General features: G+C 37.0%; 1 protein-coding gene across 2 annotated transcripts in view; it reads left to right on the plus strand.

Moving 5' to 3' along the window:
- Positions 1 to 22,921, plus strand: part of PDZRN4 (PDZ domain containing ring finger 4) — a 391,974-nt gene that overhangs the window by 317,184 nt on the left and 51,869 nt on the right. For both annotated transcript variants that reach the window (XM_002823105.5, XM_009247618.4), the window contains 2 exons: positions 6,203 to 6,459; positions 9,571 to 9,673. In XM_002823105.5, coding sequence (XP_002823151.4) covers positions 6,203 to 6,459; positions 9,571 to 9,673 — 360 coding nt within the window. The remainder of the gene's footprint in view (positions 1 to 6,202; positions 6,460 to 9,570; positions 9,674 to 22,921) is intronic.

The following is a 22,921-nucleotide window of genomic DNA, read 5'->3' on the forward strand; positions in this document are numbered from 1 at the left end:
GAGAAAGCCAGCTGCCTGGCAAAGTCCCTGGGGATTTTGGAGCTAAGGGAAGCTGCAACACCCCATACCCAGGGAAATGAAGCTCCCAGTCTCTTGTTGTCCAGATAGACAAGAAGAAGAAGCCCCAGGATCACTTTAGGATAAGTCTGCTCATTGTGTCACATGGAATAGTCGCCATATTCTCTTCCAAAAATCCAATTATAGCACTGTCCAAAGCGGAACACTGGACTAAATAGACTTTGGGGTTGATGCAATCTAACATTTCCTATGTATTTAGGTTCTGAAATTATATGAAGAACACAAACCTACATATCAGTGATTGTTTTGTTCATTGATAACCTTTTTTTAAAGGTCAAAGTTAATTTTAGTCAGGTTTCCTTCATACAATTTTGCAGATTCCTATTATGTGACTTCTTTTTATTATAAATATGTTCTACACTATGCTATATTCCATTAATATAACAATGTTCAAATAGAGTCAATCATACCAAAGTTTAGGAAAAAAGAAGAGTGAGCTGAAATGTCTTAAAATTAATTTGAAGATTGTATATGACAAGTGCTTTGATGAATACAGGGTTCAGATTATCTGAAATTCCTTCTCTATCAAACATTTTAGCAGCAATTTAAATATTGTTTCTTCCTTCTGTAAAATGTTACTAGATTGCGCTTTGGCAACACCTCCCTAATTATCAAATAGAGAATTTACTCTGCGTCACTTAGGGACTTCAGTCAAAATTAATTCCACAGTTACTAGTGAGGGTGGGAGATTTTGTAGACTAACCAGGTACAGGATCATGTCCAAACAGAATTATAATACGCAAGTATTTTATACTTATCCTCAATTTCAAATTCAGTTATATCAATTGTCCATAATCCTTAGAATTCTATGCTTCTTTTATGGCGCATTCTTAAATTTATTCTCCCTTGAAAGCCATAGATGCTTAGAAGGCCTTATTTCTCATAAGAGGCATGGAGGTTTGGAAACCCTCGTCATTCTCAAACAGCTGACTCTAGAAATGGCTTCTCACTAGAGTGAACTGAGTTATTCATTCACTTGTTAGCACTTCAAAAGAAAATCAAAAAAGGCTGCTTGTTTTCTGATATCCAAGAAAATTTTGCATGTGGTTGGATGTGGAGGAATAATCAAAGTGAAACAGCTCAAATCCAAGCTGAGGCCACTAGGCACTCTGGGGAAGTTATTGAAGAGTGGCCCAGATTTTGCAGTATATCCAAAAGGGTAGATTATTCATTAAACAGAAGCTTCATCAAACATTACTATGATATGGTTTACATATGAAAAGCCCTCTTCTTTACTTAACATTCGCAAGTTGCTTATGGATTAATTAGCCCATCTGCCACAAGAAATGTATTCGCACGTCTTTTACATTGATCACTGAAAAGTGATTGCTTTTTCTTTATCCACTTAAGATTATGCTATCAATATAATGGGAAATAATAACTTTTTAGAAACAGGATAATTATTTTTGTATCTAAAAATTTACATGTGTTTATTACAAGCCATCACTTGAATATATAATCTTTAAGGATATTCGTCTGTGCTGATCTGAATTGATAAGTGCAGGGATGAGGTGAAGACCTTCTCAGAAAATGGTTTCCTATGATCAATTTTTCTTCTAGCTTCCTATCATCTGTTTACTTGTTAATTCATTTGAATATATACCTTATAACTGCTTCAAGTTTCATATGATTAAGACTACTCTCTCCACTTTTTTTCTAATCCTACATTTAGTTTGTCTCAGGACAACCACATGTCACTATTTATCCTAGAATTTCTCTTATTGGCATCATCCTTTCCTCTTTTTTTGCTGTTGCCAATTCTGATAACCTCTTGTTGCATAATGTGTCTGCTTTTTCATTTATCTCAAGTCCAGTGGCTTAATCATCATTTCAGAATCCAATCTTCCCACCCTGGGACTACTAGCCTCTTATCAAATATCAATCGCACGAATCTTTTCAGTTGTATGCTAGTTGCCCGGTTACAATGGAACCAAATCAGTCTGGGCCACAGCTATCGAAATGCCAGAAGTTATGGCAATAGAGGAAATTATTGCATATACTACTCCTGTTTGTTATGACACCCTATCCTCTCAATCATTCGATTTAACAACCCTTTTGGAAAAAGGCTCTTTTCCTTTGGTATGCTTAAATCAAATTGCTCTTTCTTAAAATCCTTCTGCATGCAAACTCAAACCCCATAACACGTGGGTATTTTTTTCAGTAATCAAGTTACCTTGCACCCTCTTCCCTCGGTTTTGCTCCTAACCATATTCATATTTTCTCCTGAAAATCAACTCATCTGTATTCCTCTAGCAAAAGATCTTCCCACCTTTTACTGGACACCCAGAAATATTGGGTATCTACCCTTAACTACCTATTTTAAATGGGACTCCTTTAATGGATAGTTTCTTCATCTTTAGTCTCATCTCACAAAACAATTAAAAACTATATGTCATCCGTACAAGACTAAATTTAAGATTGAGACAAAGGAGTAAGAGGGAAGAGGAAAAAAGGGAAGGTGGAATGGAGGGAGAGAATATAGTGTTAAAGAAATAGAATAATAAGTAAAGATATGGCAATATGAAACACCAAATATCTGTTATTGGTTTAAAAACTAATTACTTGATAAAAAAGGAAGTTTTGCTGTTGTTAACAAACTTCTGAGGATTAACTGTAGATATTCTTCCCATATAATTCTTCTCTCTAGCTGCAACTGATGATAACTGAGCAGAGCAATTGCCAGAAAATCCCAATTAAGCTTTTCTTTTCTTTTTTTTCTTTTCTTGTGAAAGGCATAATATGTAAAATGGTGACTTTTGATGGGCTAACAGTATGTTGATGAACTTCAAGTGAAGTGAAAAAAAATGTGTTTAGTATCATCAATGCTTGCATTTTCTAAGGGATCATGTGTAGCAGTGGAGCATTTAAAGGTCATAGACTTCTTTACTTTGAGAGATATTAAATAGCTTATGAAAATAGAGGTCAGCTGCATGACAACTGGAAGAAAAGAGCATTCCCCAATAGGGAAGTAAGATCTTGAGATTACATTGACTGTCCTTTTTTTAAGATTGTATTTGATTGTTCTTAGAGAAAAGAATGAAATTTGCATATAAATTTCATGATAATAAATAAATGAATATATAGGTCATATAATAAATAGCCATTGATCTTGACATATGAGCGCTAATATTGTTTGCATATACTAAGCATTACAATAATGATTTCACAGCCTAAAATACTTTGCAATAATTTTTATATTTCCTCAATAAAAACTATACTCCTCTGGATTTTGCAAAACAATCCTACTTAGCTTATAGTAACACAGATAAATAATCATTATCAGTAGGAATCTCACTTTTTAAAAATCTTTGTTGCTTCAAAGATCACTAAAGCAAATAAACATTCTGAACACCAGGACTAGATTAACATGTAAGGCTGAGGAAAAATGAGCCTTGTCTTGTCTTGGGGAAAAAATAGATGAATGGCATTTAACTGTCTACTACCTATTGACACACTTTGTGCATTAGTAGAATTTAATGTATGACTGGAAGAAACCCTGGTCACGAATTTTTCACTTTACCTTCAGATATTGCATAAAGTTGCCTCAAAAAAGTGGTCTTATTTCACTCTACCACTATTAGGGATTCCTCTTGATGCAAGGCTTATAGGAAAAGATAACATGTTGACACAGTTCCTGTAGATATATTAAATAGTTAATAAGGCCAGGAGTGGTGGCTCATGCCTGCAATCCCAGCACTTTGGGAGGCTGAGGTGGGTAGATCATGAGGTCAGGAGTTAGAGACCATCCTGGGCAACATAGTGAAACCCCGTCTCTACTAAAAATACAAAAATTAGCCTGGCATGGTGGCATGTGCCTGTAATCCCAGCTACTTCGGAGGCTGAGGCAGGAGAATCATTGAACCTAGGAGGCGGAGGTTATGGTGAGCTGAGATCACGCCACTGTACTCCAGCCTGGGCAACAGAGAAGACTCCATCTCAAAAAATAAAAAATAAAAATAAATAAATAAATAGTTGATAACAGACTGTGTGACTGAGATTTCTTTTCAGAGAGGGAAGGGTGTGGGATCCTGCAGGAACAGATCTTCACTAAACTGAGGGTACATCCTGAAGCAGGAAGGCTGAGGACAAAAGAGCAATTTTTACCTACTGCATCAATTCTCACAGAGCAGTCTTACCTGCCACTTGATTATCTTCCACAATCTGGAATGTATAAATACTGACCACAATATGAAACATAGAGGATGATATTATTCAATGAAAGGGGCTAGATTTTATGTTGTGCTTTTTCATTCTGGGATTTCTTATATCATCTGCTGTCTACATGTCCTCAGGGGAGACAGTAGTGGCCCCGGCCTGAGCACCTGTCATACAGCAGAAGCTAAAGGAATGAGTGTGATCATGTCCATAGGTGTCTCATGTCCACATACCCTCACGTGCCCCAAGTCAGATATTCCAAGGTGTATCAATGAAAACTCAGTGATAATTTTTCAAGTTTAGTTCATGGAAAAAAGAATCAGACAGAGAATGCATAGATTAGTGAATGTGTTCACACTGGTAAACACCCAGTCAAATCTCCACCTGGGGTTTCTTGCTAGTGATTCAAGTGCAAGAACTGAATTGGGACGTATTTTGCTGGTGAAGAAGCTTAATTGCTCATTTTTTGAAGGCACATTAACTCTTTCAGGGTCCATTGAGTAAATTAGCTACTCCAGGTCATTAAGCCTGTCTCTACATGACATGATGATTTCTACCTGGCATTGTGTCATTTACCCCAAAACGCCCCACGCTTGCTCTGAGCACACACATATTCCTCATCTACTCAGGGAGAGAGAATGTGCTCATTTGAATGTCAGCAGTTTCTCTACAGCTGCAACTCAGTGACTTCTTTTGCTTCCTTTTTAGGCACCCAGGGATCTCTAAGGGTTTGCTGGTGCGTAAGTTATCAGTGGCTCACCAACAGGCGGGTGGCTTAGTTAGCTGTCTAGAAATGGTATAGTTTCAGGGATATTGGGCACAGTATTGTGCCACCAGATAGCTCTTCATATCTGCAAAAACCAGCATTATTGATTCATCTGGGGCGAGAGTCATAAAGCTTTTTCAGGATTCTAGAGTCCTTTATTAAAACACAACTTCCGCTAAAAGGCTGTGTTATCAGGACTCATTTTAGGGGAATAAATTGACAACTATTTGAGAGTGGTCTGTTTTGCCTCCCACAAGGTTTTTAGGGAAAGTGTGTAGGTGTTTTGGGAGCCACAGAGGTTGGGAAACATTCCTGGCCCTTGGTAAGCTGGCATAGGAGAGTCCCACAAAAAGAATAATTTTTCTCTCCCAAATGCCAATGGTTTCTGCCCCTGTTGAGAAGCAATGACTGAGGACAAAGGGAGACTTCACCTCTTTCTCTGTAATGTCCAGGGCTACCTTGGAGAGTCATGAATTGGTATAAATTAAAACAAGTGAGTATCCAGAAGGACATAATATACCCATTCAGAGGAATTTTAGAGCATTGCTTCTTTCAGTGAATATAAATATAAAGCCGGAATCTTGTAAGTATGCCAATTCTGATTCAGTAGGTCCAGGGTAGTGCCAGGGATTCTGTATTTCTAATCATCTTTCATGTGATGCTGATGCTGCTGGTTCACAGACCACACTTCAAACAGTGATGATTTAGGATAAAATACACATGGGCAATAACATGGTCTTGGATTAAAACATTATGAATATGGAGGAAATTTGACAATATCTTAAAAAATTAGATTTTAGGCAAGTAAGACCTTGATTAAATATTGAAAATCTCACCAAGAGATTGATAGATCATGAAAAAGTAGGATATACTTAACATTTCTATCTATCTGAAGACTTCGGTGACCCTTTTCTGAAACAGATGTGTTACTTAAATCTTTAAATCTTTGCTAATAGTTCTGCTGTTTTACTAGTTAACCAACTCCAGATACTTTATAAAGATACAGAAGTAATTGTTATTGTAATCTCAGGTACTTCATCATGTTGGTAAAGACTTCAGTAAATATTAATATCTGATTAAATATTCCATTACAAAATTCATATCAGGGCTGGTTGAAACCTTTCTCTCTATCTTTTATTAATCTATCACGACGGCCTCTCTGATCTTTCCTCTGAGATGAACGATGTCCTTATATGTTTGTAGGTCAATGGGAAGGATCTTTCGAAGGCCACCCATGAAGAGGCAGTGGAAGCTTTTCGCAATGCTAAGGAGCCCATTGTGGTGCAGGTGTTAAGGCGAACACCTCTTAGTAGACCAGCCTATGGGATGGCTCCAGAAGTGCAGCTCATGAATGCCAGCACTCAGACGGACATCACCTTCGAACACATCATGGCTCTGGCCAAGCTTCAGCCACCTACCCCTCCAGTGCCAGACATCTGTCCATTCCTGCTCTCAGACAGGTATTTTTCTGTCATTTCTTCCAAAGCCCTGTTTGTTTCCATTTGTCACGTAAAGCAGATGTTGGAAAGAAGCAGTTCCACTAGCAGGTTGACAGTTACGGAGACAGGCTTCCCAGCTCTGTTTGGAAAATGTCTCCCCTGTTTTGATATGTGCAATTAGTTCTCAGTGGTCCCTGCTAGCTACTCTCCCTGACCCACATGGTTGCTCCACCTGGGTAATCATACTTGCTAGCTGCTATGAAAAATTCTGGCTCTGATTAGTTCATCTTCATATTACTAGCTGTCAAAAGCCTCATGCTACTCATGAACACTGGTCAGGGAAATCACTTTTCTCACCAAAGCTGCCAAAAACCTTATTAAGACTCATGTGGAAGTGGCATCTTGGCACCACATTCTCCTGTGTGGGCCACCTCTCTCTCTTCCTTGCATTTCTCTTCTTTAAAGAGAAGCTAGGAAATTGATTTAATTAAAGTGCAATTCTCTGAAGAAAGCAATTACCCAATATATTGAGATATAAACAAAGTATCTTGGCTGTCAGAGAGTAAGTATAGTGCTATCAAATAAAGATCTATTCAAGGAATACTTCCTCCTGATTTTTGCCTAATTTAAAGGAAGTCAGAGAGATTTTATTCAAATAATCCTACTTGAACAGTTTCAGAAGTATGCTTGCCCAACTCATTGTGTTCTGTGAGCTTTCTAGCAAATATTCAAACATTGAGAGTTTGTAAGAGCAATAGTCTCCTTAGCCTGCATTTTCATCACCTACTCCAATCCACTCTCTTCTTTGTAAAACATAGATCTGAGTCATGCCACTTTCCTGCCCTTTGATGGCTGGCTCCCATAAGCCTGTTTCAGTGGGTCACAGATGTACAATAGAATCACCTGGGAACTTTTAGAAGCTGTATCAGTACCTGAATCACCCCTTAGGCCAATTAAATGAGAATTCTTAGAGTAAGGCTTAGGCATCGGAATTGTTCAAAAGTCTCCCTAGGAAATCCTAATGTGCAGCCAAGTTTTGAAAACACTCCTTGAGACTTCAAGTTCCAGGAAGGCAGGGGATCTGTTTGTCTTGGGTATCTCTTTATTCATTCATCCATTACCTTTTAAATAGCCCTTTGTATCACACAAATTGGATGTGTCAGGCATTGGAACTAGATGCTGGGCATAAAACTATGAACAAAAATAAAGTCACTGCCTTCTAGAGTTTATATTCTACAGGGGGAGTTGAACAAAAAGCAAAGAAACAAATATGTAATATTCATTAATACAGCCTAAAACATAGTAGCCATCCAATAAATACTTCCTTGAATGAATAATAATAGCTAGCCTGTATTAGCTAACTTAACATGCTTTCAGTATTATTCCAAACGTTTTGCATTTATTGACTCATTTAGTTCTCACAATAATCTTAGGAGGGAGTACATTATATTATCAACATTCTATGTCTAAGATGAGGGAACAGATATTAAGTAACATGGCCAAGATCACATAGCAAAAAAGTGAGAGGTCCAGGTTTCTAGGCCTAAGAGGTCTGACCCCAAAGCCTACCCCCTTAGCCAGGGCATCTTGCTGCTCTTCCTAGGTCCTGCAGACCTTAGCTTAGAGACAACCTCCTCTAGAAAACTTCCTAGGGCTGCAGTGGGTCCACCCCTACCATGTGCTCCCAAGGCTCCTGAATTTTTCCCTTAATTATTGCACTGTATTAAAATTCCCACTTTGCTGCTTTCCCCAATTAATAGGGCAGAATTGGATTTTGTACACCAACATATTTCCAGCACTTGGCCTGGCATCTAGCAGCCACTGAATAAACATTGAATGAATAAAGTGTTCCTCACAGCAGGGCTCCCTTCTTACTATCTGAAAGACAGCGGAAACACATCAGATGTCCAAAGCAGCACGCTTCGATGTTCCAACAGCCCAAAAGGGCTATGCGGACCCAGTCCAGCTATAAGCAAGGAGATTTATCTGGTAGACACAAGGCAAGGCTGCCTGTATTACTTTTACCAGTTTGACCTACGCTAGTTAGACCTGTGTGGAGCTGACAGCCATAGATAGTAGTGAGGAGAGGCTGGTAGAATATTTAGGCTGATCATAGTATGAGGGCATGAGGATGGGACTCTTGCCTTTCAGCAAGGAAGAAGGGAACTAATTGATACTGCTATCTCCAATTTTTCAAAAAGGTCCACCCTGGCAGGAGTTAGAGGTCTCATCTGCAACCAACTTGTCAATTGTATTTAGGCTTTTTCAGTGTCTTTTAGAAATAGAAAAGGCCTTATGCTCTTTGCTGTTAAACTATGCTTAGTCTTCATATGGTATGATGTGTAGTCTTTATATCAGAACATACCAAATTGAATAACATGTTTATAAACTATTTACAAATTTCCTAAAAGTTGAAATACATAAAAGCCATATCCTCTCATTTCCTTAATGTAATCTGCTCTCTCTGTTACTGAGAATTTTCTAAAGGTATTTTGAAACCTTGCGGCTTATAGGAGTTTCCACTGATTGATCGCCATGAATGTTCTTTAATATTTGTGTATATGTCTTTGATCAAAGAGGGGAAAATGTGCATTATGAGGGAGAGTGAGAAAGGGGGATCTTAAGAAAGAGAGGAGGGGACAATGTGAGCACATTTTAGAGTCTGAAAAAATATGTGCTTTTGAAAATGGTTTTCAAAAAATAGTCTGCATCTGTGGATCATGAAATTGGTAGTGCTTTATGACAAAATACCCCTCTTTGAGTAGACTGCAATCTCAAATGCCACACACCCACGTGTGGAGCTTGTCACATTCAGTGGAATGGAAGCAGGCCAGAAAGTATCAATAAAGCACCATGGACTGTCAGACATTTCACATCAGTCTTTCCACAGAATACAACTCTGACCACAGGCCCTTATTCCTAGCATTCTCTCAGAAATTGCAAATTGATGGACTTCACATAGAGGGAGAAAGAAAAGCTATTGCTTTTCCTGAGCTGTAGTTTGTTTAAAGACTAGATCACTACAGGTCTTATTTCAAAGCAGAGCAAACTAAAGTGAAATTCTAAAATCAGTTTTAATCTTGAAAACAACCCTTTTAATCTATTCCTATCATATTGCTACATTCCCCATAGCTGCCATTCTCTGCATCCAATGGAGCATGAATTTTATGAGGACAATGAGTATATTTCCAGCTTGCCTGCTGATGCAGACAGAACAGAAGACTTTGAATATGAGGTAAGATCATTTTCACACCACTTCACATTTCTTCATGAAGTTATGGTTGAGGGGTTTTGTATAACAAAGAAATTAATTTTTAACAGTGAGAAATGTCTTGTCTATTACATATCCAGTGTAAGATCTTTCTTTTTTTTTCTTTTATTGTTATTATTATTATTATTATTATTATTATACTTTCAAATACTATTTGTTTTAGCTATGTGGCTCTAGTGTTTTAAGTATATTGGAAAATATTTTTATAGTATAAGGTTAAATATAATTTGCTCTCATTTTGTTGCTTTTTAATAAATAATATTGCAGCAGCTACATTTTTAAAATCTATTCTATAATATATGTGGATTTCCAATTAGAGTTTGAAAAATATATTTAAAACAAAGATTGTGTTTACTACTTTCATTTGTTGTATAATATTCTAATTTTCATTGATTAACGAAATTTTATTATATTGTATTCTTCGGAAATGCAATATTCTCTTTGTGCCTCTGGTCTGTACTCTAAAGAGCCATTTCACAGACTTCCCAGAAATAGAGATGGCCTCATACCCTTTGTTGTTAAACTATATTTATTCTTCACATGGTTTAATGTTAGAATATTTGTACTGTGATATATAACAATTCAAAAAGTCCGTCCATTAATTATTTAAAAGCTCTCACAAAAGTTAAAGAATGTATCCTAATATTTCCTCTGCTTCTGCAGCCTGAATATCTTTGAAAGGTTTTAGACTACTCTGACATTTAAAAATAAAATAGATTGAGGAAGTAAAGAAGCTTTGGTAAACAGGCAGAGAACCCATGATCACCTGCCCTTTTAATGCTTCAGGTGATGTCATACAAGTTCAGCAAAGTGTTCTCTTCCACTCTACAACCAGGAAATCCTGAAATCTCTTCCCTTAGGAGGATCTGAAATCAAATAAGGAAGCTCATCTAAAGCAAATGGCCGTTTGTTTGAAATCTTCTCCCCACAAAAGTCATTCCTGGGGATTACAGAAATCATTATTTCTTTGCAGCCAAAATTTAGAAGGATGTGAAATGACAACTGGTAACTGAGTAGATGGTTTTGTCATTCTTGTGTTGTTCATGTTCAATTTTTATCTCGTCTTTATTAAGTTGATTGAAAAGTTTTATTTTCTAAATCTACTCAAGCACTGACATGTATTACAATATCCATTGCTTTGTCTATTCATGTAAAATAAATTATAAAATTGAATTACTTATCCAAATAATTCAAGATTCTTATGTTTTCCTTTTAGTTAATGAATACTTTGGGTTTGGGGACCGGAATTATGTAGATTATTTCAACTTTTTATTTGGATGCCTTAAAGCTTTATTAAAATAAGCCAGTGTGCTGAGGGAGGGCATAGGGGAAGATTGTTTAGGCTAAGCAAGTTAACAGTCAAAGCCCTTTAAATGAATCAGCATGTCATTGAAATATTACAATACAGACAGATTTCCTTCCACTTCTATGGAGCTTACTGTAACTGAACCACATCCTCTTTTTTGACGAATATTAATCCCCAGAAGAAGCCAGCATCAGGATGATGTCAGTGGTGAATTCTCAGACAAGCTCTCTGTAGCCTGTAATCTCAACTAATCACAGCATCATAGTCATTAATTTGCTGTCAGCTGTGATTCCATTGCCAAAGGCTCCTTTCTGAGTGATTGAAATAAAGAATGTTCCTGTGAAATTCAAATAAGGAAGGAGTTGCTATGACAGTTTTCAATCATTAGAAAGGGTGCGTTTGAGAACAACATGCATGGTTAAAGGTGGGAGTGGAGGTATGGGAGAATACCTCCAGAGAAATTTACCAGATTCAAGAGAGAATAATGGTTCTGCCCAGTACTCCTCAGTCTGTTACCATTATGTGACACACACATAGAGTGGCAGGTGCCGTCCCTTGTGGCTGCATCAAACTGCAAAATCTAGTCAGTCCACTGCCATCATTGGAGCCTATGGTGGACATCATTAGGCTCATTCAGTGAAGAGACTTAGAAATGCTAATTCTATGTGTTGCACTTTTACTGTTGCACCTAGAAGCAGACTGATCTGATGTTTCTGTGACCAGCTGAGATGACCCTAGCTCCTCTAGGAGCTTCATTATAACCCTATAGCTCTAGGAATGGAATGGATGAGCACCTTAAGGAAGTACCAGTTTTGTGCCACTGAGAGAATATTACAGGAAAGTGAGGTTTAATGGCCAAGAAGAAGGCTTCAGCTCAGAAAGAGATATGCATTCCTCTTCAACCTAAACATGAGCACAACCAGGCAATCAAGGAAGTAGAAAGAAGACTCCTTTTTCATCTGCTTTCATTCATTTGTACCATAAATATTTAATGAGAACTTAAAATGTACCAGGCAGTTAGCTAAGTATGGGATTAGGAAGCTCCTGCGCCAGTGGAAGGAGCTTCTAGGAGAGGGAGGTCAACAATAAACAAAGAAGTAAAGACATATTCTTTTCAATGGTGAGAAGTACTAATGGAAAATAATAAGAGTGGTGTTGGACAGGATGTTGCTGTCTTATACGGAGTTGTCATGGAAGACTTCTCTCATAAGAGAACTAAAGAATATAAGAGATCTAGCCATGTGAAAGGAGATTTTCAGAAAGAAGGAAGGGCAGGTGCAAAGGACCTGAAGCAGAAGCACGCTGGGGTGTACAAGGAGTAGCAAAGAGACCAATGAGAGAGTGGAAGGGGTGAATTCAGAGAAAAGAGGGCATATTTTGTGGAGCCTTTGGCTTTGACCGTGATATAGGAAGTTGCTTTGACTCTGAGATGGGAAGTTGCTGGAACATAGGAAGGCCATAACAGGATTACTCCAGCTGCTGGGCTGAGACTGACAGGAAGGAAGCAAAGTCAGCTGAGACGGAGTGGGGTATTGGACCTGGACGGTGCTAGCGGATGGAGTACGTATAACATAATCTAGGACAGCATCCACCCCAGCCTGGAGGGCTGTGCCTCAGAGCTTCAATATAGTTTGGGCTATGGCAATTTTCTTCTGACGTTTTAAGGGCAAAATATTACAGGTTAGAGTGAAGCACACGTTTTGGCATCCCCTGGAACAAGAACAATACATCCACACTTTAAAAGAAATAGCTTATAGTATATAGACTGCATTTCTGAACTTGCTAAAATACAAACTATGTGGCTATTTAGGTGCCTTTTTAAAGACCTACTTACTATTAACTCAGTGAACCAAAGCTGATCCGATTATATTTTGTGAGTACATATATACAGACAGTGCATGGATTATTAACCCAGTAGACCAAAACAGATCTGACTATCTTGTAAATACATATTTAGGGACTTTTAACATGCAGATTATTTCACTGATGGACTGTAACAGGTCCCTTCAGAGCCACGGCAGACAAGCAAATGCTTCTTTGGAGATATTATAGTCAGTGTCCATGTTATGGTGACTCTGGTGTGTTAGGAACCTCTATGAAAATTTAATGACACCCATATCTCACCATGGCCTATCACCAATTTCCTAAGAAAAATATTTGACTGGGTTTAAAATTTCCCCATTGTGCTTCAGAAAAGTCTCAGAGGACCAGTCTACATTAAAAGACTCACAGCTTGAAACTTGTTCTCTTTAAAAAATGATGGCACTTGTTCTCTAATTAAAAATGATAAATGAGTTTAATTTTATTTTTGAGAAAAAATAAACGTATAAAAATTTAACAATGCACCCATCATAAGAGTCAGGGTGTTCCATGCCACTGGAATTTCACTAAGGATTAAGCTTCTCCTCCTTTTAGTTTCACCTTTGTTCATTTTTCTGCCTAGAGCCAGCTAAAGGTTGAAATAAATCATAAATAGCCCTTAGCAAGTCAGAGGCAGATCTCAAATCCAACCTCTACTAGAAATAATTTAAAGGGAAAGGTTTTAAGAAACATAGAGCTCTTTTTGCCCAACTCCTAATAAAGATATGTTTGCAACTGCCTGAGTGCAAGGAAAATGTTGAACTGTCTACAGCATTTGCCATTAACTCTCAAAAGTCAATGCTAATGCTGATAGAGGGGTCAGAAACCAATACATGCAAAATTTAGATAGTATAAAACATCATGTTAGTCAAGACAAGCAACAGTTCTGTACCTGCAGATTTTTATCACTTAGAAATATCACTTGAAATCATTTTTACTTCTCCCTCAATGATCAGGCAAAGAAACATACACAAAAGACTGAAATAAGTACCCTTTATGCGTCCAATATCATAAAAATGTAAGCCAAAAAAATTTAGAACTTTGTTTGAAGAGGTATTAAAAGTGGAAAATAGAGGATAAATATGTGTCAGAGTTCTATGTACATGTTAACCGAAAACCAAACTTGGACCAGTGTCTATAAATAGGAGTGAGCACTTAGCATATTAATTAGCTTCCTCTTGGCAGTCCTTATGCAAAGCATAAGTAAACCCTTGTGCTGTGCTGAGAAGTGTCATTTTGCAAAATGTATTTCCTGGAGCTGGATCCCTGCAAATATGTGCTGAATATTTGTGAGACATTAAGTATATAATCTCTCTCTTACATAAAGAAAAGAGAATCATGAATCAGGGAGATTTTCATTCAAAAAATAACAAGAGGATAATTATTAACTAGATTCCATCATATTTTTGGAGCAACTTCATGATTTGTGAAGTCAGTATTGAAAAAAAAAAAACAAGTCCCTAGCATGATGCATGTATAGAGCTATATGGATCTTAAGGTTCTGAGGGCAGCAGCTTTATCTGCCTTGCTTATCATTGCATCGCATGGTCTGTTACACAGTGGGTGCTCAATGCATATTTCATGAAGGAATAACTGAGGGTTCCCATTGCTGTCTGCGTGGACCAACTTCTGAGCCACTCAGTCCTTTTCCTCTTTTCCATACAAAGGGAAGTGGAAAAGAACTTGGGACCACTGTCCAGTTATAACAAATGCCCTCTTGCTTTCCAGCAGGTATTTGTTCTTGGAGTCGGGAGTTTTAATCCTAATGCCATTTTTGTCTCAAACACTTGTAAGGAAAAGGCAAAGAGGGTGAAAAATAGGGAGACATAATTAATGTAGTAGAAAGCTAATGGTCTCCATGAAAATTTATCTTTACTGGCCACCTGATAAAATCATAGAACCTCATATTTGGTATAAATTTGGCGTGTTTTCTAATAAACAATTGTACCCCCTTTACTACTTGTTGAGCAAGGGCTCAATCAGCATATGTGAGAAACACTGCAACAGACGGGGAAATAAGTGCCTCCCCCACTAGCCAGCGGGGGCTGTCTCTGTCCATCCAGAGATGGCTCTGTCCATCTCTGATCTTGAGAGAAGCCAACCTGTCAAAGAGTTTGAAAGCCAATGATGGAAGAAACATGATGGGTATGAAACATAATTGATAAAGAGACCATATGTTATCTGTATGTTGAAGTAGATAAATGAGAAAATAGTGTATAGAGTGTAAAAGAGTAGCATATTTAGATTTGTTTAACTCACTGAATGTCTTCCACTTAGTCCCTTTTCTTCTGCTTGTTAGTCACATTTTAGAATTATTAATGAAATAGCTAAAATAATTTTATGCCACTTACTACTGGGGCAGTAAAATCATCCATTATAAAAAATCACCTTCATAAGTGCCGTTCCTTTGGGAAATTTACTGAATTGAAAACTGATCTGGATGAAGTGTGAAAATATTTCTATTACCTGAGCATTAAAGATAAGATGGTATTCTGTCAGTCTGGAGTTGGTTCACTGAGGAGCCTATTAATGTCACCACCACTTTCTCAAATATTTCAGATGAGAATCTTAATCATGTAGCCCAAACCAATAAGTTATCATATATCAGAAATAGTATTTCCAGATGTTCTGTGGCATGTTTCTCCTTATCACTGCTGCCTTCCCTTTGTTTCCAACATTGTTCTACCTTTAGGCTAGTTTTTGGTATCTTGTAGCCAGTCCCTAGTCTTTGCAGGCTATCCTATTCACCACTGCCAGATCAAACGTTCTCAAGTGTGACTCTCATTGGTTTACTCCTTTGTTTATCATCTTGTATGACTCTGTTCCTTGAATTAACTCTAAAATCCTCTGCCTGGCATTGAGGGTCCTTGGAACTCTCTCACCACTTCACCTTTCCAGCACCTTGGGGTCAAACTCCACAGCACAACAATACTCAGAGGAAGCTGTGTGCTTTCCTTTCTTTGTGCCTTTGCTCATGGGCTGCTGTGCCTCTAGAATGCTTTTCTGATAATCTCTGCTATCATTCAAAGACAGAGTCAAGCATCACTCCATCAGAAGCATTCCGTGATGTCCTCCTGCCATGTACCACAATCTTTCCCACCACTGAACTCCCACACCCCGTTCTGTAAATATTTTCTGTCGTTTAGATTATGCCCCAGGCTATAGTCATTTATGTACTTGTCTATTCTTCTAAATGGATAGTCTTTCATTTCTTTAATTACAAGTGGTAATTGTAATTATCTGCACATCACCAGGAGGGCCCAGCACATGCCCTGGCACACAGTGAGTCCTCAGTAGTATTTGTGTGATGAGTGAATAAACATTGCTGCTACTATTCTTATTTTATAAGTCCCCAAAACAAGTACAAAGCTCTAAATTGGGGGAGAGGAGAAGAAGGCTGATGGAGAATAACAATTTGAAATAAAGTGAGAAACTCTTTTTTCATAGGACATCAATTTCTCTAGTAATTAGAGGAAATGGATTTAAGTGTACACCTGAGCCAGTTTGTAAAGGAAGAAAATTGGGATTTTTATTGTTTCTATTTCACCAAGGAACATATGCGTGTTTTACCACAAATGCGTAAACTGGTGAATCCTGGTAAATACACATGCTAATTTATGTAGTTAAAGAATGACGGAGGTTCTGGTCTGTTAGGGTACCTATACATCCTGGTTTGCCCTAAACAGTCTTGATGTATGGCTCATTATGAATAGCAGCTTTTTTTTTTTTTTACTTTCGAAAGTATCCTAGTTAGACAGTACATTGTGTGGTTGTCCTGTTTTTATAGTTGTTGAACTTTAGTTTAGACTGATACTTCATAATCACCTGTTGTATAATCCTAACATTCCAAGCAGAATTTCTCAAATTGAATACCTAAGTTTATTAAATTGCATGATTTCCCTAAATTGAGATTATTTTTTATTTTCTTGTAGTCTTGCATAGTGACTAGAAAGAAAAATGCCACAAAATTGGCAAGTTACCAAAGTATTATAATTCTTTCAGATTTCTTACTGAACGAAACAAGATTAGTATTGCTATTAATTTATTCATGTAATTTCATAAAACAAATGAGCAAATCTGTCTTTCGCCTCACTGATTGTGACAACACTAAACCTTATTTCCTGAGAAAACAATGAAAAGCAAATTGAACCTTCCAAGTTGGTTATCAAACCAGGTAACCATGGGCACATTTATTTTACCAGGGATCTAGATATAAAATAAAGTTTCCTTATGCTACATATATGACTTTTATCAAAATGCTGACATTCAATTTTTGTTTGAAGATACTTATGATACACATTCAAAGGATTTCCTTGCATTACTTAAAGGCTTTTGTGAAAGGTTGTGTTTAAGGTGCATATTTGCATATCAAATCGTATTTTCCAGTGACTTCTATTCTGCTTTCAAAAACTGTTTTCATAGTGGCAGAAAAAGGAGAGCTGTCTTTTACAATATAAAGCAAAATTCATGTTAAAGATTCTAATATTCTTTTCAGAGGCAACAAAATAGAGTGGAAGGAAACACACTAGGAGTCTGGCCCCAGTTCTAGATCTGTCTCTTGAATGAATCATATTCCACCTGTGTGCTCCACGGGAACAACCAGTGTTGGCTGTGGAGTGATTGGTCTGCATCTATTTCTAGAATGTAACTCACATAAGCAAAGTGAGACAAATTCATGGTCAAATCCTTAAAAATTTTTACGAGTTTTCTAACAGTTTAAACATATCAACCCACATTTTTTTTAGTTGTTACAGAGAAAGCCCACACACTCACATGGCCTCACGCTGGTCTATGTGTAGTACCATATATCTCAATTGGTATCAAGTAGCACACCTCTCCGTATTATCTCTGACTTTAGCTTTCGCATTCAGAGCAAGTTAGCTCATATACAATTACCAATTTGAAATGGAAGATGCAGTCTGTAAAAACTAGAAAATAAATTACTTTATTTACATATAATACATATTTGTTAATTTAAAAATACAGAAAATAATCCTAGTTTGAATTTTTTCTTCACTATATCACATTGTCTCTGAAATGAATCAATGGAATCCTAAAGATGATGTGTTTTATATTAGGATTACAGTTCTCCTTCTCCTTCAAGGGCATAAGCTATTGATAATACTCTGGTTTCTGGTTACATGCTGCATCTACCAATATTCACTGTCTATTAAATAATCCAATTCAATGTAATTGAATATAAATAAAAGAGAACCAGTAAATCCAATCTGTGCATTTCAGATCCAAAATACAATTTTTAAATATGATGGGAATTGTACCACCTAAAATAACCACAGTTTATATTTTGTGTGTGTTTTCCTCTTCTATGTACACTGTATGAATGCAATTTTGCCATTTTGAGGGGGTTTTAGCATTTTTTCCAGGTTTTATTTAAATCATTAAGAGCTATAATTAACTGCTTTATGCATAAGTCTTTGTCTGCATTTCAGAGTTATCGCCCTGAGAAAATTTTCCCAACATAAAATTATTGTATCAATGCACAAGAATAGTTTATAATACTTCAGATAAATATTTATTGAAAAATTGCTTTCCAAGAAAAGATGTGTTAAATTATTCTTACAAGCAATATATGAGAGTAGATCATTAGTATTAAGTGGGCTTATTTCCTTTATTATTACATAAGCTTTATTTAAAGCTCATTTTAAAAGGAGCATGGCTTGAGGCCAGGAGTTTGAGACCAGTCTGGCCTATGTAGTGAGACCCCGTATCTACAAAAAAAAAAAAAACAATTAACTGGGCATGGTGGCATGCATCTGTGGTCCCAGCTAGTCAAGAGACTAGCTGGGAGGATTATTGATCCCGGGAGTTAGAGGCTGCAGTGAGCTCTGATCGCACCACTGTGCTCCAGCCTGGGTGACAAAGCAAGACCCCCAACTCTATATAAATAAATAAAAGGTGCTTGGAATAAATATCCAGTTTATGGAAATAATATAGTTTCATCAACATAGTAAATGGGCTTAACATTATAGTTAGTATGTAATGTATACCTACTTCCATGTCCACTGTATATTCAAATATAGGTCCATAAGCATAAGGTTGAAAAAAAACAGATAAATTTTAAGAGATTTGAATTTTCAAAGTTGAAGGACATTTTAAATGAAATCAGGAGATGGTATCTCATTGTGGTTTTGATTTGCATTTCTCTGATGGCCAGTGATGGTGAGCATTTTTTCATGTGTTTTTTGGCTGCATAAATGTCTTCTTTTGAGAAGTGTCTGTTCATGTCCTTTGCCCACTTTTTGATGGGGTTGTTTGTTTTTTTCTTGTAAATTTGTTGGAGTTCATTGTAGATTCTGGATATTAGCCCTTTGTCAGATGAGCAGGTTGCGAAAATTTTCTCCCATTTTGTAGGTTGCCTGTTCACTCTGATGGTAGTTTCCTTTGCTGTGCAGAAGCTCTTTAGTTTAATTAGATCCCATTTGTCAATTTTGGCTTTTGTTGCCATTGCTTTTGGTGTTTTAGACATGAAGTCCTTGCCCATGCCTATGTCCTGAATGGTAATGCCTACCAGCATGGCACATGTATACATATGTAACTTACCTGCACATTGCGCACATGTACCATAAAACCTAAAGTATAATAATAATAATAATAATAATAATAAAGAAAAAAATAAAAAAATTAAAAAAAAATGAAATCAGGAAATGCCTCCTAAATTAAGCATGTTCTGCCCCAAATCTGCTTGTTCTTCTATCCTGTCTTGTTTAACAGCCTCATCAGCTGCACAATTCTAAGAGTTACTGTGTTCTGAGCATTTACTGTGTTGCCGGTCTCTCAACTACATGCTTTAGAGATCACCTCTAATCCTTAAAACAAACTTGCTTCCTAGGTAAAGTGGCACAGACCAGAAAGCTGACAGCAGCCCTGATTCCTTCCTACTTCTCACCTCCAACATCCACAAAATGTTCTCAGTTGAGCCTGGTGCATCTTCACAGCCAAGCCCTATCCCCAGTTCCTCTGAAGCAGTAGCCTCCTCACGTCTTCCTGATCTTAGTCTCTGCCACCTCCATCTCTTTTTTACTACGAATGATCGTGTCACTCCTCTGCTGAAAATTCTTCAGTGATTTTTTTTTTATTGCTTCTACCAATGCTCTTCAGTGCTTTTTCATAGAGGAAAAATGAGGAACGTGAGGGATCTTAGCCCACCAAGTCTGGGTGTAGGGCCTAAAGAACAATTTCATGCCGGTTTTGTGCTTCATTTTCTTTTGAAATTTGCGTTTTACCTCTTAGTAGATATATTGTGGTTTCCCCACACCCACTTTCACAAATTGATACTCCAGGAAGATGCAAAGTGCTTAAATTGCGGTTTTCTGGCTCCCCTGACATTCCAGTTTGGAAAACTCAGGCCTATATAATGAAATGTAAACTCCATAGCACATGAGGCACTTCCCATCTGCCTCTCCGTGCTCACCTCACACTAATCCAAGTGTGATGTGGGAATGCTGTGCTTCTGCACACACAAACTGCCTGCAGTTCCCCAAGGATGACATTTTCTTGGTTTTTTGTTTCTGTTTTTGCTTTCCTCTGCCTGGAATATCCCCTCTTCTCTTCCTCCACACTGTTCTTTACCATTGGTTTCATGACGGAGGTAGAAATAAGAACACAAAAGCAAAAATGTTTTTTGAACTATTAAATATTTGACAAACAGAATATATGGTTACAGTTTTTCACTTAAAGAAGTACTGAATTCTTCTTAAAAAATGCTTAGATTCTGGCCTCTGCCCTCTCTTCCATTTGCCTTATGTGCCATTATTGTTTTTTCTTACTTTGGGTTCCGCCAAAAGTCTCTAACCTTCTTCAGTATGGTTGACCTTGTTTTACGCATCCCTCTCTTCCAAGTACTCTGCACATGGTAGAATGATTGAAGCAATGACTAAATCTTAAAGACACTTGCAGGCTAGCAAAGCTAAAGCATAACTCTCGAAAAGGGTTTAGAACTGAGACTCTTTGGATATACATCTCACTTTTTCAAAAAGTTGTTTTGTTCTTCAAATTAAATATGAGAGAAAATATGATCATATTTTTGTAGTTTAAATTTGAAATTATTATTTACTATTCCAGTAAACATGCTTAAATACAGACACACACACACACACACAGAGCCTCTAACTCAGCCTCATTATTGGCTGGTAGCATGTTTAAAATGTGTTGATGGAGCAAATAAATCTTTTGGCTCATTTCAAACCCAGAGAAAGATGTCAGCAATAATAATGATGTTTACAGATGAAGCACTGGATGGTAATATTTTTAAATACAACAACAAATAATCTACGCCTATAGTCATCATAAATGAAAAAGATTAGGAGAATGTGAAGATGAAGGCACAAAGCTGATAACCACTTGGCTTGAATTGAGATACAGCACTTCTAGACATCGTTGAATTTCAAATGTCCAGATTTCATTACTTAAAATAAGACATTTAAGGCAACATATGTTTGTATTTGGTGTTGATGCAAGCTATTATAGAAGCCACAATTTTGGAACCGAAATCTAATTGTAAGTTGGAGCTCTGCAGTAGAAGTTATTCACCAGCCAAAGTTAAAATTGACCAGTCTCTCAAATACTCTTTGGCCTGTGCTTTTGTTTCATTGTTCTTGCCCTCTTACAGATATTCTCTTTTCATATTTCTATTTGTTAGCAAAACATTTCAATAGTAGCAAAATGTTAGAAGTTAAATCTGAGACTTTTTCTTCATTCTGTAAAATACATTGACACCATTTGCTCTTTTTGCTCTCTTGAGAATACCAGGTTTTTAAAGTCCCAGATTCTTCTCAGTAGGAATGAAGGATTCTATAAGAAGCAGTTACCAAATAGGAATTTGCTGTAGAAAGCTTGTTAGGGGAAAAAAAGTTATACATTGTATAAGATGAATAGAGTTCTTTAGTAATCAAGACACCATAAGAGATATTAGAGATAGAAATTTGAAATAATGGAAAAACACATATGGATTAAAAACGATTACATCACATTTGGACAAAAGAGAGTTAAAATGAAGAGAACTTTGACATGGTGCATATGAACTGGAAGAAGGCTATAGAAGCACATCAGATGTACTTGACAGAGGAAACTGAAGCCTGTGAAGGTTAAATATTCACCTGTCACAGCTAGTTAATGGCAAGCTCTGGGCAAAAATTTCTTCTTTCTCTTAAGAAATGATTTTTTATTATTGTGAAAGGACTGTATGCTTGTTATTGGTATTTCATTGTTCAGTTTCCCCTTTGGCATGTAATTGAGCATGTGTTCTTTCCTAGATCGTGTAATTGTCAAGAGGATATAGTATTTCACTTTGTTTTTATAAACGAATTAAAACTAATACATCCTACATATTATGTGATTACCTGTGGTTTATCTTATGAGAGAGGTCTAAGAATCCTAAATAGCCGTTGGAAGGATGGTGTTTTTCCAAGGGAATGTTTATGAGGAACTAGAGGATCCACTGACAGCTGTTGAGCCTTTTTTGCAGCCAGGAAGTTCATAATCCTTAAAGAATTTTTCCTTCCTTTGACTTGTACATGGCTATCTGCCAAGTAAAGACAGTTACAAATCCTTTTAAGCAAAGGTTGTAAATATGTTTTAAGAGCATGTGAGCAATGCAGTTGGGAAATTCAAAAGAAAACTGATTCCCTGTGTGGAGACATCACTAAGTGTTTTTAGTTAATAATGATTTAATCACTTCCTGTCTGATAGACAAAGAAATTAACAAAATCTCTCTCTCCAAAATGAAAGTGAAAGGGACTCCAAACTTCTCTTTGTCTCCCTCAGATAATTTGCATGACCAACAGACTTTCCATGACTTACTTTTTTCTGGGTTAACTTGAAGGTCTAAGTCTCCCAAATGACGTGCTTTTAGATTTATTCACCTTAAAATATTTTTTTGGAATGCATTCTCATGCAATATAACCAAGTGTAGGATGGGTAAACTAATTCACAGACATAGATTAATTCATATAGGTGGCAGCACATGTGAATATTCAATTAGTTTTACTATCTGATTCTCACAGAAGGAAATGAATTAACATTATCAC

This window comes from Pongo abelii, chromosome 10, assembly GCF_028885655.2.
Source record: "Pongo abelii isolate AG06213 chromosome 10, NHGRI_mPonAbe1-v2.0_pri, whole genome shotgun sequence".
In the NCBI taxonomy this organism is placed as follows: Eukaryota; Metazoa; Chordata; class Mammalia; order Primates; family Hominidae; genus Pongo; species Pongo abelii.